Here is a 15,701-nt window from a genome sequence, read left to right as displayed (position 1 = left end):
TCTAGAGCCAGGGGTTGGGTCACTGTCTCCTGAGCCTACGAGTGGTCTGAAGTTGGTACAGGTGTCGAGGAAGATGATGATTCTCAGGCACTTTTTCGTAAATCACATACATCCACAAAGGAAAGATGTTTCCATACTATCAACGACTCAGGTGTTGAAATTAAAAGGAGAAAGAGGGTAATGAGTATTGGTGGACCATCAGCCTGGTCAACTGCAAAGGGCAAAGTGTCAGTAAGATGTAAAGTCTACTGCATGCGGTAAGAGTGGGAACTCTTGTTATTGTTTAGCTGCCAAGTCATGTCCAACTCTTTTGCATCCCCATGGAGTATAGCCTGCCAGGCTTCTCTGTCCATGTGATTTCCCAGGCAAGGATACTGGAAAGAGTTGCCATTTGCTCCTCCAGGGGATCTTCCTGGCCCAGGGATCAAACCCGTGTCGCCTGCATTGGCAGGTGGATTTTTTTTTACCACGGAGCCACCCCAAGAGTTGGAACAGATAATTCCTAACATCCAGTTCGATTCTGATATCTACTATTTTCTGTGAGATTGTTTATGCTACCTACCATCTACGAGTGTAGGGATTCAGAACTTATTTGTGAGGGTGGTCTGAAAAGACAAAGCAATTTTCCTTGCTAAGTGCCACGAATCAAATCTTGTTAGAGTCCCACATGAGGAAGGCATATTTCCATCCATTGCTAGGAAGCTCCCAGATATGGAAGAGGCAATTTTGGAATAATGATGGAGAGGTGAAAGCTCTGGGAAGAGAAAAGGAAGTGATTGGCTTTAAAATCGCACATAATCTGAAAGTAAAGAATATGTTTTTATGATTCCCAAATGCACAGGCATATGTTATGATTCTCAAATGTATATACTTTTCTTATCTGCTCTCTTGAGCTTAATCCTTGTGCTGAATTGCAACACTTAGGGCTCTTTACATGGCCCTTAGGGCATATCAACACGGCCATTGCTAAATGCTGTCCTGAACTTGCCCTCTGACCAACAAAAGTTCCTACTTCATCCCTTCATCATGTTTTACCTGGATTATCAGAAAAGTTTTCACATTTCTCTTTTCAGAAGAGTCTGAATCGAGTGTTCCTTACTCCAGCAGACTTAAGAGATCCAGGGAACACATAAATCTGACAGTCTTCGCTTTGAGTAAAACCCACCAATAGTTCCCCATCGGCTGGAGGATAAATTCAAGTTCTTTGGCAGGGAATACAACCCCCTTCTGCCAGCTTTATTTGGAAGACTCCCTCCAAGTTTATGCTCAGCTACTGTCTCCCAGGCTCACATACCCTCATTCTTTCCTGTCTGCTGGGTTTTGTGAGAGATGGTCCCTCTGACAGGGAGTGCCCTTTCACTCTTGTTGTCTGTGTTAACTTTCAGCCCTTCTTGAGACTCTGCTCCTTATCTCATGGAGAAAGCTGCCTTTGACCCACCTTCCCTCTCCTGGGGGCCTCCTGGAGCACCCTATGCCCCCTTTGTCATGGGACATACCCAGGGATAAGGTCCTCAACCTGTTATCTGCCTGCCCAGTGGTTTACAAGCTCCTCCTCCTTGAGGAAACAGACCGTCTTGTTCATCTTTTATCTCAGCGCTTAGAGCCTGGGTAGAGAGTAAGGATTGACTAAATAAACGCTCCTTGAACGGTCATCAAAAAGAAGGCGGTGGCTGAGTAGAGAGAATTGGGGGTGGGGTGGGTGGCAAAGGGTGCGGGGGAAGAGGGAGGAGATGGAGAGATAGTAGCAAGTGGGGGGCTGCCAGGGGAGTTTGTGAAACCCCCCATCCCAGGATCCAGACTTCCCTCTCGTGTCTGGGGATCGGGGTTTCAGACCTGTTGATGCATTCCGGATTGGGGAAAATGTGCTCCGCCTCTCCTGCACTGGGGTCCTTGGTTCGGGTCACACTTGGGACTGTATGGACAGCTTTGGGGACAATCTCTACTGCCCACACGGGGAGGATCTGTCCCCTGCCTTCAACCAGGCTGGGACCGTGGGCAGAATTTTGGACGTTACTTTTCGTTCTCATTTTCCTCTATGCCCACCGCCCCCTCCCCCCACACACATCATGGTCAGATGATGATTACAACTCCCCCTTGGGTGGCTTCATGGCTTTGAAGTTAGACCCAGGCCTGCTTTCTACAGACCCAACCAGTAACCACGCAGGAACGCCCCCTTCTCCACCACCCCCACCCCCGGCCGCCGGCCCCCATCAGCTAAAGCGAAGGCATTTCAAAGCTGAGTCTCAGAGACTTTTTCTAACTCTGCCCCGATGCTCTGGGGAAAGTCTCAGAAAGAGGAAACGAGGCCTGCCCAGGGCTGCCCGTATGCACGAGGGAGGATGGGGGACCGGTGGGAGAGCAAACTGCCAAGGCGCGTAGCGCTTAGGCCCCGCTCGCCGGTGGCCGGGTAACCTCAGGCGAGCCACGTGACCCCAGGTCTCAGTTTAGGAACCTGTAGCAATGGGCCTGACCGCGTCCCTCAGCTGCGAGCGTCGCCACTAGGGAGAGGCAAAGGCTCGCAGACACCCCAACACCCGCTCGGGTCGCGCACGCCCTGACCGGGGAGGGGTGGGAGCGGCCACGAGCTCTGGGCCGGGCCGGAGCTGCCGGGCTCCAGAGGGGACGCCCCCCTCCCCACACCCCCCGCACCCGGGCCCCTCTTCGCCGTGGAAATGAACCGGAGTCCTGGGCTCTGGTGACGCGGAGCTTCGGAGAGGAGCTCGCGCCGCAAGCGGGCAGCCACGGAGAGGAGCGCCCCCTCCCCGGGCGCCCGGGAGCGCAGACGTGGGCGGCGGCGAGCGGCGGCCCCCCTCCGCTCCCCTCCCCTCCCCCGCCGGCCCGGCCGTCCCCTCCCCGCGCGGCGCTCCCGCGTGTGCGGGTATGTGAGTGCGAGTCTCCCTCGCTCCTCTCGCACACGCTCCGGCACTAGTGCAGGCGGCCAGCCGGCGGCTCCGGCTCGCCCGCCCGCCCGCCGCGCCGCCGCCTCTGCAGTCGCAGCCGGGCATGGTGAGTGAGTGAGGTCGGGCCCCGCGCGCTCCCCCGCTCGCCGCCCGACCCCGGCCACGGCCCGCTCCGTCCCTGGGAGCCGGCGGGGGCGCGCGCGCGCGCGGGGCCGGCGGCCGGGGATCGGGCGGCAGGTGCGCCCCGGGGCCGCCGGGCCCCGTCTCGGGAGCGGGCTCCGCGCCCCTCCCGGCCCCAGCCTCGCTCCTCGAGGGCTGCGCGCTCCCTCCCCGCCCGCCGCCCGCCTCCCGGTCTCCCCACCCCGTGACCGGCTCTCCGTCTTGTCCCGCAGGATCCGCCCGGACGGGACCACGCCGCCGCCGCCGCCCGGAGCCGCGCTTCGGGTCCCGCCTGAGCCGAGCCGCGCGCGGGGCCGCCGCTGCCGCCGCCGGCGGGGGATGGGGCTGCCCGGGAGGCGCGCCGAGCCCGCGGGGGGAGCGCGGAGCCGGCGCGCAGCCTGAGCCCCGGCCGCCCGCGCTGGGCTGGTCCGTGCGTACCTCGCGCTGCCGCCGCCGCCGCCGCCGCCGCCCGCCCGCCCGCGCCCCGATGGCGCCATCGCCCAGGCGCCGCTGACCGCCCCGCGCCGCCCGCCCGGCCCGCGCGGCCCCCCTCGGAGCCCGGCCGGCCCGGGGAGCGGCCTGCCGCGGAAGCCTCCCGCGCCCTCCCGCCCGGCCCCGCCATGGCGCTGCGGCGCCTCCTGCTGCTGCTGCTGCCGCTGCTCTCGCTCCAGCCCTTGGACCTGCTGCCCGGAGCCTGGGGCGCCCGCGGCCGCGCCGCCAACCGGACCCTGAGCGCCGGCGCTGCGGCCGTCGGGGGCCGGCGGCCCGGGGGCGCCCTGGCCCGGGGTGGCCGCGAGCTGAACGGCACCGTCCGGGCGCCCGGCGGCCCGGAGGCGGGGAGCCGGCGGGGACAGCCAGCCGCGGCGGTGGCGGCGGCCAGCGCGGCCGTCACCTACGAGACGTGCTGGGGCTACTACGACGTGAGCGGCCAATACGACAAGGAGTTCGAGTGCAACAACAGCGAGAGCGGCTACCTGTACTGCTGCGGCACCTGCTACTACCGCTTCTGCTGCAAGAAGCGCCACGAGAAGCTGGATCAGCGCCAGTGCACCAACTACCAGAGCCCGGTGTGGGTGCAGACGCCCAGCACCAAGGTGGTGTCGCCGGGGCCCGAGAACAAGTACGACCCGGAGAAGGACAAGACCAACTTCACCGTCTACATCACCTGCGGGGTGATCGCCTTCGTCATCGTGGCCGGCGTCTTCGCCAAGGTCTCCTATGACAAGGCCCACCGCCCGCCGCGGGAGATGAACATCCACAGGTGAGCGCGGCCGCCCGGCGTGGGTAGGGGGGCCCGCCCGTCTCCCCAGCTCCCTCCCGGCGGCTCACCCCTCTTCTCAGGCTTCCCTGTCCTCTGGGCATCTCACCCCCCGCCCTCCTCGGGCTGCCTCCACTCTCTTAAGTCAACTTCCCTCCCTTGCCTCTTTGACAGGCAATAAATCAGAGCCTTCGGCGCCCTCTGCTCCATTTCTTCAGAACCGGACACGCACGCTTTGGTTGGTAGGGACATTTACAGGGCCAAATAGATATTGGTGGAATCCCCGAGTTTGAGTGTAGCAATTGTGCACCTTCCCGTAATCCAGGGTGGGGTTCTAGGGTGCAGGTTTCATGGCAGGTGGGCACCTCGCTGTAGGCGCTTATTGCATTTGGTTTTCTGAATCAAGCCGGAGCAGTCATCTTGGACATAGGGAGCTGAACAGTGTTGGAACCTTACTGAAAAGAGTGTGGACTGACTGTTCCCGGGTGTTTAGAGAGATGGGGGTGATAGAGAAAGGGATCCTCCTGTGTAAGCAAGAATTCAAATCTGTCCATTTCTTCTTGACCAAGGGCAGATGGTTTCTCTTCATTGCATCCTGCCGGGTAGGATGCTTATCTGCCCTGCTGAGACTGGAGGACTTGTTCTTTTAAGCCCCGTGGGCAGAACTCAGAGTGAATGCTTCTTGCTATGTTCAACCTGGTGGGCATCTTTCACTGCTTACACCAGGGAGGCAGTGGAGGGCTGCCTCCTGCCAAAACTTATGCCAAGGGCTCAAGATATGGTTGTCCCGGCTTCCACCCTGACTGCCTCCCACCCTGCCACCCTAGCTTCCGGAGCGCCCCTTGGGAGGTCCAAGCTGAGGGAATGGAGAAACCAGTCTCTCTTTACAACTCAGGGAACCATGCACACAGGGGATGCAAGCTCAGCTCTGATGAATGGCTGGACATGGTTCAGCAGAGTCTTTCAAGGAACGAACCCTGCTCTGGAACGTGCCTCCGTTTCTGGCACAAAATGTGGGCACTGCCCTAGTCATGGAGACCACCCCCTAGACCAGCCCTCCTTCTGAGTTTGCCTGCAGGCCCCCACCCAGAGTCCTAGAGCTTCAGCTCATCTCTGCACTCGGCTTGTTATCCTTTTGGCCTGAAAACCTTCTTCTCTTACTGCTGAGGACATTAATCACCTGTACCTTGATGAAGAGAGAGAAAGGCAGATAGAAATTTCTGGGCATCTCTTCCCCCCCGCCCCCACCCCGGATACTGAGGGTGTTGATAAAAGATGATGCTCTGTGGCTGATTTTGAGTCAAAATCCACAAAGTATGGGTACTTTGATATTGACAAACTCGAGTGTTGGAACTGAGCTTCCGAAAGGAGATGGGTTTATCGTCATCGCTCGTTAACCCTGAAGCACCGTTGCTCCATCCCACCCCCAACTTGTCCCTCAGGGAGTAAGTCAGTGGCTAGAGGGAAAATGATGGAGGAGTTGTGACAAATAGTTTGTGGTCAGTCCTGACTCTTAAAAGCAGAGGATCGGGGGGTGGAGAGCAAAATAAGGGCAAGGCACTCTGTCCTTCGGGTTTCATCTGGCAAAGAATTCTCTCTCTTGGCTCCCCTTCCTGAAGCAGGTGTGCTGGGTCCTTATTCCTCTGACTCTGCCTCCAGGTCCCCAGGGTTGTCCACCTTCTCTTTCTTTGACTGTTTTGGCCTCTCATCACCCCTTCCAGGCTGGCTGTGGTCTCCAGCTGGCTGATTCCCATGAAGCTTTCTTTGGGTTTCTCTCGTCCGCAGGCCGTTCTTGTCTGCACCCCATTGGGAAACCTGTCCCTTGCCTTTTCCTCTGCCTCTTACTGAGTTTATTCATCATCCTCTGGGAGGATGCAGGTGGCCTGAGGAGGCTGGCGCTGGCCTCTGTCCTGTGGGCTGTGACCTTGGAGGGAGACATCCCTGTCGCCTCACCACACTGAACCCCCAGCCCACCCCACTAGGGTGACTAGTGTGTGTATGGGTGTGCGTCTCAAGGCGATGCCGTGGGGGCCGTTTTCTCTCCTAGCTTGGGGGAGAGCTAGCCATCGGAAGGGTGATGAGTTTCAGCCCTCAGACCATTATGTAAATGTGGGCTGTTCCTCCCTCAAATTCACCTCCTGATTTTATTCAGTTCACAGCACCTCTTCCAGCAGCTGCAGGCTCGCCTGATCAGTGCTTGGGAAGCCGTCGTGTTGATGCTTCTTAGGTAGGGGACAGAGCCCGTCTCTGTGTTTAAGGGGGTGGGGGAGGGGATGGAGCACAAGTGAGCCATCCAGGACACTCCCTGAGTGACCTTGGGCAGATCAGAGAAACTTATTTTTCAGTTCTGGACCACTTAGGGACATCGCAGCCCACCCCGACCTCTCCCTTGCCAGGTGTGGCAGGGTGAGTTTGCACATTAGCAGGAGCTTCCCACTGACTCCCGGGTGTGCCCGCGTGGTACCACCACGCTCCCACTTTGCTTGGAGGTTGATGCTTGCTGTCCCAGGGAGTTTGGGGTGCAGATTGTCTTGTTGGGCAGGGGAAAAAGAGACGGTGCTAGAGAAAGAGATAAATATTCACGCTGTAATGAGTCCTCCCTGGAGAAGGTGAGGGAGGAGGAATGTGTATGTATCCTCAGAGGCCCACGGAGGAGGTGGGATGTGGGCTCTGTTCCGGACTCCTTGAAATAGTTCAGCAAAGGCATTTCCTTTCTGAGACGGCGAAGGTTATTTGACTTGTTCCAGCGTGTGCCTCTGTGAAGATGGTAGATGGGCAGACGGACTGAGCGGGAGGGATGTTTGTGGGAGTGATAGAAGGGTCAAAAGAAGGATGTGCCTCAGGATGGGCCATCTGCCTCCTCGGGTGTCCGAGCCTGGCTGGCCCTCCACCTGCCCTATGCGCACCCCTCAGGGTGGGCCTCCCTCTCCCCTCTCCAGTCCCTGCAGGGAGGAACAGATTTAGTCTTTTCCAGAAGCGATTAGACCTTGCCGTCTGTGTGAGCCGTCACCCTGCGCCCCGCATATGCGGGGAACCCACCAGCTCTCACACTGGAGCACGTGAGCACGGACTCTCAGCTGGACCCCAGGGCGGGGAGAGAGGTGGCCGTGGGGACCAGAGGCAGAGCCAGGCTCTGGTTCTGGAGAGCCCTGACATTGGGTGCCTGCCTTTCCCACCCGGGACCCCACTTCCCACCAGGCTCTCAGCCTCATCTGGCCCTTCCTTTGCACCTGCCCAGGCTGAGAGTCAAGCTGCCAGACCACGGGGCATCCCTGCCCGGAGCTCAGTGTTCGGAACAGCTTTGGCAACGCTTCCCTGGGGCTGTCTGTTCAGTGAGGGCCTGCCGAGGCCCCAGGGGCAGGGGCTCTGCCCAAAACACGGCTTCAGAAAAGGGCTCTCTGTTGACATTCAGTTCTGAACCAGCCCGCTCACATTCCCACCCGTTCCTTCCTCCTCCTCACCCTGTGTTGATTCATTAGAGTCTTGGAGATGAGAATCATCCTGAGGGAGGAACAGTGTGCCTTTTTTATTTCTTTAATGGCTAGTGAGGTCAGAAAGCTTTTAGGATGCTATAGGTGCAGTGGGTGAGGCCGGAGATGCCCGGGGTCCTCACTCTGCCTGCGCAGGGATGAAGGGTGGAGGAATTTAAGGTGCAGATGGGCGTGGAGAAGTGCTCAGGGCTGTGGGAAGAAAAACCTGAGCTGATGTCATTAGGGAAAAGGAAGCATATTCGTGACCCCAGGTAACCTAATCAAAATGGGCCTACATCTTGAGTTCTTCTGCTTATTTCTAGAAACATCAAGGGAACACTGTGTCCTACCTTTTCTTCCTACAGAAATTAATTACAAACCTGAAGAGCCCTGTTTTGTCCGCACAGGCCACGTAATTGCGGCAGTGGGACCACTCTGCCAACTGATTTAGTGAGTTCTCATCCCAGGTTCCTGGGCAATGAATTGTCAAATCACTTCAAACACTCCATGTTTTGAAGCACCGTGGGCTCACTAGAATGAATTGATCTAAACCGAGAGTCAACTTGTATTTTGGTTTTTTTTTTTAAACTTCAAATGTAGCAGTTTGAGGGAAAGGAAAAAAAATGCATCTTGCCTTGGACTGAAGGTCTTTAGCCTTACATGGGCCATTTTCTTGGAGTAAGAAAAAATGCAGAGGGAGAGAAGCGAAATTGTGGAAGAATTTAAGAAGGCTTATGAGGGGAGAGGTCAGAGGAAGGATACCAGGAAGACAGAAAGGAGCAACAATGGGAAAGGGAGGAAGGTGACCAGGTGCCAGCAGTGGATTGCATTGCCCAGATCCCCAGCGCTTGGTTTCCTCCTGACCACTGCAGCCGCATGCATGTGTGTTCATTCAACAAATGAGCCCTGCCCACCAGCTATCGGCACGGAGCATTTCAAATCATAAAATGTAAGCCTGTTACCCTTGACCCATGAGGCTAAGCAGAATTCATTCTTTAAAAAAAAAAAAAAAAGATATATATATGTATATATATATATCTCAATTCAGTTCAGTCGCTCAGTCATGTCTGACTCTTTGTGACCCCTTGGACTGCAGCATGCCAGTCTTGGCTATGCTGGGTTTTAGTTGCAGCATGGGGGATCTAGTTCCCTGAGCAAGGATCAAACCTGGGCCCCCTGCATTGGGAGCTCAGAGTCTTAGCTACTGGACTGCCAGGGAAGCCCCTAAGCAGAGTTCCTTTTTGATGGAGTGGGTCAGCCATGCAAAAATCCTGGCGCTTGGGGAGTCCTCCCTGGAACGTAGTTTGCTGTTTTCCTGGGTGCTCCACCCCCACCTCAGCCCTGGAAGGCATGCACTTCTGTCCCCTTTCCTGCTCACACTCAGAGCACGTTCATTTGAAGAAACCTTCTGCTGTGGTCCTAAGAGTTGACCCACAGTTTCCGGCTGCTAGGACACAGGAGGAGAAAGAGCCCAGTGCATTGTTTTCAACCTGTTTGAATGAGAGATCAGAGTGAGCATGCAGTCGATCTCACATCAACTATGCAGGAAGCAGTGCTTTAGAGCTGAAAAAGTGAGCTGACCAAGAGATGATCCCAGACGGACAGGCCCTGGAGCCTGGGAGAGAAGGGAACGACTCAAAAAGAAGCTTCCTCTTCCCAATTCCTCTGCCTGTTTCTCCGTGGCCTGAAGGGATGGTCACAAGGTCTTTGGTCTGGCTCCTTCCCTAGAATCAGTGAGAATCCCCACCGAGTGGTGGAAGGAGCTCCCAGCCCCTGGCTGGTGGGTATCATCACTGGCCTTCTCTGCCACCCCCGTCCCTCCACTCAAAGTCCCGCAGAAGCTTATTTTTGAAATTAGGATGAATTCAAGTGCATTTTTGTCTTACATCCCTTGACAGTATATGTCTCATGGAGCCACAGAGTTGTGGTTTGAATTTCCTAGTGTCAAGACCATTTCAGATGGGCGATGGGGACAGGGAACTTTAATGGACTTGATGAGGGCCTGGGTTGCGTTCATTTCTGTGCGTGTTCTCAGGCACTCAGTAGTGTCCCATTCTTTGTGACCCCATGGGCTGTAGGCCACCAGGCTTCTCTGTCCTTGGAATTCTCCAGACAAGAATACTGGAATGGGGGTTGCCATTTCCTTCTCCAGGGGATCTTCCCAACCCAGGGATCGAACTTGTGTCTTCAGTATCTCCTGCACTGGCATGTGGCTTCTTTTACCCCTGAGCCCAAGTTTATGTTTGAAATACATTTAAAAATGTGATCCTGCCGCCCTTTTCTCTATCTTAGGAGACACCTATTTTTTATTTCTCCCCAGGTCACATTTATGACTCCACACTGCCAACATCTTCCTTTTCAGTTGCTGCAGACAGGGACAGGGCTTGGTGGGAAGGTTTATCAGTGCCCTCTCAGAAGGTCTCTGTTCTTTGGCCTTGAGCGGGCTTATTTTCCACCTATTCAGGGCACATTGCTAACCTCATCTATATATATACATTTAAATTTCTGGAAGTAAAACCAAAATGCTCTGAGAAGTCAGAGTAGTACCTTCTTTTATTTTGTCATCCATGGGCACAGAACCATAGAATTTTTATTGCCGTCTAGTCATTTAACTTAGCTCTCTAATTTTGTAAGCCAAGCAGCTGGAGCCCAGAGAGGCCAGATGACAATGCCAAGGGCCCCAGGGAGGGAATGAGCGATCTTGAACTAGAAGCCATGGTGTTGGTGTCCTGGGCCACCAGGTCAAGCCTCGTCTTCTCACCCGGTGGGAAATCTCTCCTATTTTACTTTATGTACATGTGTCTTAGTCATCACCAGATAACTTTTAGATATTTAGAGATGTGAGTGACAGCCTTCTCCCTCCTCCTACTTCCCTATATTTTTTTTCAGCCCTTTTCTCATTCATTTCTTCTGTCCACTAAAATGACTTCCGTTTACTTCCTTGGTCCCTGGCAGTTTCTCCGAATTCCTTTGTAAAGGGCAGTACCCTGCTCTGAGGTTATTATTATGATCCTTTAATAATAGCTGAGTAATGCAGACCATTTGAAGAAGGAAAATACAGCACAAGCCAAAGAGTTGTGAACCAGAGCAGTGAGTTGTGGATAAAACTGTGGGCCGAAACTTGTAATTAAACACACGGGCTGTGAATGCCTTCTGTCTCTCCCAGCGATGGGTGCGGATGCTGAAACCCACCAGGTAGATGCATGTTTCAGTTTTTGCCAGAGACCAGAGCACCCCTGATAGCTCAGTTGGTAAAGAATCCCCTGCAATGCAGGAGACCCCGGTTTGATTCCTGGGTCAGGAAGATCTGCTGGAGAACGGATAGGCTACCCGCTCCAGTATACTTGGGCTTTCCTTGTGGTTCAGCTGGGAAAGAATCTGCCTGCAGTGTGGGAGACCTGGGTTCGATCGCTGGATTGGGAAGATCCCCTGGAGAAGGGGATAGCAACCCACTCCAGTATTCTGGCCTGGAGAATTCTATGGACTGAATAGCCCATGGAGTCGCACAGAGTCAGACACGACTGATTGACTTTCCCTTTCAGAGTGCCCCCAGACATCCCTTGGCCCCCAAAGTGGGTGATTTCAGGTCTGTCCTCCAGGATGGCTCCTGCGTGTGAGACAGCTCTGTGACTCATGGAAGCACCTTCACTGGCGCCCATCTTGCTTTTTCTCAGTTCTGGGCCGAGCTATTGCAGGGCCAGGGTGTATACAAATTGAGGGGACCAGAGAAGCTTTGAGGAGGATGACTGATGAAGCTGGAAACTTGGGTTCCATCATTCTGTTGAAATTCACCTCTGTGGCTTGCAGTTTGGGGCTTTCACCCGCAACATGCCCAAGTCCTCCTGGGAAAGAAGCAGGATGTACCTGTCCTCGTGTGTCATCTTTCTCGATGGTCACCTTGGGAAACCACCTGCTGATTCTCCCCAAGAGATTTTTGCCATGGTTCCTCTCTTGGAAGTGCTTTCAGAGCCCATGTGTGTTGTTTTGACTTTTCATCATGCTAGCATATTTTTATCCTCCTAGGGTAGATGGTTATAAGCTTCGATGTCACGGGGCTGAGGCTGATGAATGAAAGAGGTGTTCAGCTGGTTACTGATCAGAAGGGAGGGAGACCTGCTTGCCCGGAGGCCGCGTCAACTGCCTCCAAAGGCAGGGGCCCAGAGGAGGCATCCCGGTGCTGAATGCATTCGAGTCCTCTGCTCATGATGACCGCTCGGAAGGGGCCCCTCCCTACATGGAAGGGTGATTACTGCCCTTAAGAAAAACAGCTTCGTGCTCTCCCAGTGTGTCTCAGCAGACAGCAGAGGAGCTGGGAGAGGGGAAAAGAAGGGGTTTGATGTGCAGCAAAGGGCTCAAATAACCCCGCAGAAAAGATTAAATATGGTCCCACATTTCTGCATGAGATAGTAGACAGGTAGTCCAACTTTCCTAGTTTGATTCTGAGGGTAGAGGGACCCAGTTTCTTTGGGATGCATGCGGCCAGGCATGGTCAGAGCCGGGTGTCCACCATGCCCTGCCTCCCCTCCCCTCCATCAGAACGCCAACACCTCTGCAGTCTGGCACTCAGATGAGGTCACCGCTTGGGCTACACAGCCACTGATGAAGCAGAAGTGTTTGCAAGCACAGAAAGATGGGGTTTCCGGTGAGCATTGCTGGGAGAGTCCTCGTGTGCTAACTGTGCCTCCCCAGACTCCCAAAAGTACATTCATTCCACGGGGTTGATCATAGAAATGGAGCCAGGATGGGGCAGGCTGAGTTTCAGGGCAGTTGACAAGGAGCCATCAGGTGTAGCAGTTGTGGCCAAGTCCTGTTCCTCTTTGGTGCTGGGGAGGCGGTGGGCTGCGCTGCTGTGGGTGGGCTGCCTTCTTCTCGGGAGCCAGTGGGTGCTGAGGGGCTGGGCCAAAGCCTTTGCTCCCACCAGCCCCTCATGGCCACTCTGGAGCACTCTGGGAGAGGTCAGTTCTGCTCTGCGGCTGGCTGTCCCCCTCCCTCTGCTCAGGCGTCGGGAAGTGGAGAACTGTGTCTCCCTGGAGCTTCTGATGCCCGACCCCATCACCTGTCACTCCAGAAAGCTGGTGTTGAGGACCTGAGAGCTCAGTTAGGTGAGGACTCAAGGTCACGTGGATGAAGCAGGAGTTGTGGAGGATGGGGAAATACTCAGAAGAGCACCCCTCCTCCAGGACTTCCTTCTTTACCTGGCATCCTGTGTGAGCTCACTGCATCCTTCTACCACCCTGAGTCTGGAGCCCGTTTCACAGAAGACAGAGTCAACTCAGAGAGGCTTAGTAACTTGCCCAAAATCACACAGCTAGTCCATTGCTGGCCACTGTCTCCTTTGCGGGCCAGCAGGGCACCTGGCTCTCACCTTCCTGAACATAAAAGAGTCAGTGATGCTTAGACTGCTTGAGAAAGCAAAGAAATCATCCCCTGTTGTTGTTATTCAGTCACTCAGCTGTGTCCGATTCTTTGTGACTCCATGGACAGCAGCATGCCAGGCTCCCCTCTCCTTCACTGTCTCCGAGTTTGCTCAAACTCATGTCCATTGAGTTGATGATGCCATCCAACCATCTTATCCTCTGTCGCCCCCTTCTCTTCCTGCCCTCAATCTTTCCCAGCATCAGGGTCTTGTCCCCTGAGATGTGTCATTTCTGTAAGGGACTGGAGGATGAGTGACCTAAGGACCAGGGTACCTCGATTCTGGGCTGGTGGCCCCATTTGCATTGCCTGCAGGCATAAGGCGCCCAAGGCAGTGAAAAGGGCTTCTCTTCGAGAATCGTTCAAGCTTATAATCTTCTGTTTGAGATTATACTGGTGGAGGATTGTGAAGATAATACCAAGAAAAGGTAAAAAGTAAAAACACACAAAAACACACTGGTTTTAATTGGAGAAAAAAAACAACTGTAAAACAACTTCCCCCTTAAACCTTTGCAATATTGAAAGGACTCCCCCAGAGCAATTCTGCAGGAGTCCTGGCTCCTGAGAGTAATGGGGCACTAGAGAAAAGAAGCGATTTGAGGGGTGAGAGGATGGACCTCACACCATTGCCAGTTTTAATTACAAAGACATACGACTCACAAACAGCTCCATTTATCACAGCTCCCCACTCTGCCCCATTTATAACATCGAGCACAGTGCTCGCCAGACCCAGAATCCCGGCCAGCTCACCCTGCCTCCCCGCTCTACTTCTCTGAGCCCTGCGTTCTCATTCCTCAATCTTCACCGGAGTTTCTCTGCTTTTCCAGGCCTCAAGCCCTCTGTCTCGAAAAGCCCATGGAAAGGAAAGAGCCCTGGGGTTTGCTCTCTAGCTTCAGCCGTCTTGACCGCTGGTGGTGGTCCTGCTCACGGTCACAGCCATGGTGGCGGTCCCTGGCAGAGCTCACATTCCTGGGTCTGCAGCTTAGGTCCTTGACCCTCCGCTGAAGGCAGGTGTGGGAGCATGGAAGTTTCTGGGCACTGTTTGCAGCTCCCACCCTGGTCAGAGGGGCAGGAGAACCCTGGACCCTCCTGCCCTGGTCCCTCCTCGGGACCCGTGGAAGCTGAGTTCCAGCCAGGCTCTGGGTAGCCGCGAGCTTGGCCCCGTTCCCCAGCGTTTGGGAGGGGAGTCACAGCTTTCTGCAGGCTTCACGAACACTCTCATTCTTCCTTGCTTTTTTGGCATTTGGTCTCGTGTACTGTTCCCATTAGCTCCGACATTAAAGTCTCATTACTTAGGACATCTGTCCTCTGGACAGAGTCGCTGTTCCCTCAGCCAAATGTCCTCTTCTGGGAAGGAGGCTTCCCACCCAGACAGTCAACACTTCCCTCTTCCTTCCATCCTGCTGCTCCAGCGAGGAAGGATTTGAACCCTGGGAGTAGGTGCCAGAGTGAGAAGGAGGGGAATATGTCCAGAACCCACCCACCCCGGACTCTGAGGTCCTGGGGTACAGACCCCTGGGATCTGGGGCCGGGAGGGGGCCGAACCCCATAATAGCAAAGAAGATGTCTCCAGGAGAGCTTTGTTCCCTCAGTCCTCTGATCAGCCTCAGATCCTGTCGGTAGGAACTCTGGCCTCGGTCACCCCCATGTCTGGGCAGCTGAAGGTGGCCCTATGTTAACCCACCTCCTGAAGTGACCGGGCAGGAAGCCCAGCCCACGTGCTGAGGCTGCTCCAGAACTTTTGGAAGAATCTGGACTCCAGCCTCCCTCTTGGACCTTCTCTGCCTTTTTATTGTATCCTGAGAAATCTGCCTGAACATTCCCAGGAATGCTGTCCCATCGGCTCAGAAGGCTCTTCAGGCTGTGGCAACTCACTCAGCTCTTCTGTTCTCAGAGCCTCAACAGCCAGCTTCTTACCCACCTCTGTGCCAGCGCCACCTCCCCCACCCCCAGCATCTTCGAGAACCCGGCTTTCAGCAGAAGATCTGCCGCTTGTCCCTCTGTCTTTTAAGTCACATCATTAAAATGTTGCTGCTTGTTCCTCTCGGTGTCTTTGACCACCGCGGCCTCTGTCTCCATCTGTCCTTCTTTTGATTCCTCCTCTGTTGAGAGTTCTTTTATTCCTTTCCTCGCTTCCTCTAGTTCTCCTTCTTAAACTTGTCCTGTCCTGCTGTAACTTTATTGGACTGCATCGATTCAGACTCTGCTAATTCAAAATTTATCCAAATGGGACTTCAGCAAAGTTGCTTTTCTTTTCTCTGTCTGATAAAAAGCTGTGACGAACAGATTAATAGCTCAGACGAGACCGCAGGGATGGTACGGGGTGCGTCCACCAGGCAGAAAGACAGACTGTATTCAAGCAGGCCCTTCTGCAGACAATCGGCATGCTAATTACAAATCATTCTTATCTGTTCAATAAAGTAGCTCTCCGAAGATCAATTTTTTTCTTTTTTTTTTTTTAAGCCTAGTTGGTAATCCTGCGATGGCCCAGGAAGCAGT

General features: G+C 54.8%; 1 protein-coding gene across 3 annotated transcripts in view; it reads left to right on the top strand.

Moving 5' to 3' along the window:
- Nucleotides 1-3,679: 3,679 nt before the first annotated feature.
- Nucleotides 3,680-15,701, top strand: part of SHISA6 (shisa family member 6) — a 252,965-nt gene continuing 240,943 nt past the window's right edge. For all 3 annotated transcript variants that reach the window (XM_065910769.1, XM_065910768.1, XM_065910767.1), the window contains exon 1: nucleotides 3,680-4,320. In XM_065910769.1, the coding sequence (XP_065766841.1) occupies nucleotides 3,680-4,320 (641 nt within the window). The remainder of the gene's footprint in view (nucleotides 4,321-15,701) is intronic.

Source organism: Muntiacus reevesi, chromosome 18 (assembly GCF_963930625.1).
Source record: "Muntiacus reevesi chromosome 18, mMunRee1.1, whole genome shotgun sequence".
Lineage (NCBI taxonomy): Eukaryota > Metazoa > Chordata > Mammalia > Artiodactyla > Cervidae > Muntiacus > Muntiacus reevesi.
The sequence above is the reverse complement of the archived record's forward strand: the minus strand, read 5'-3'. Positions and strand labels throughout refer to the sequence as shown.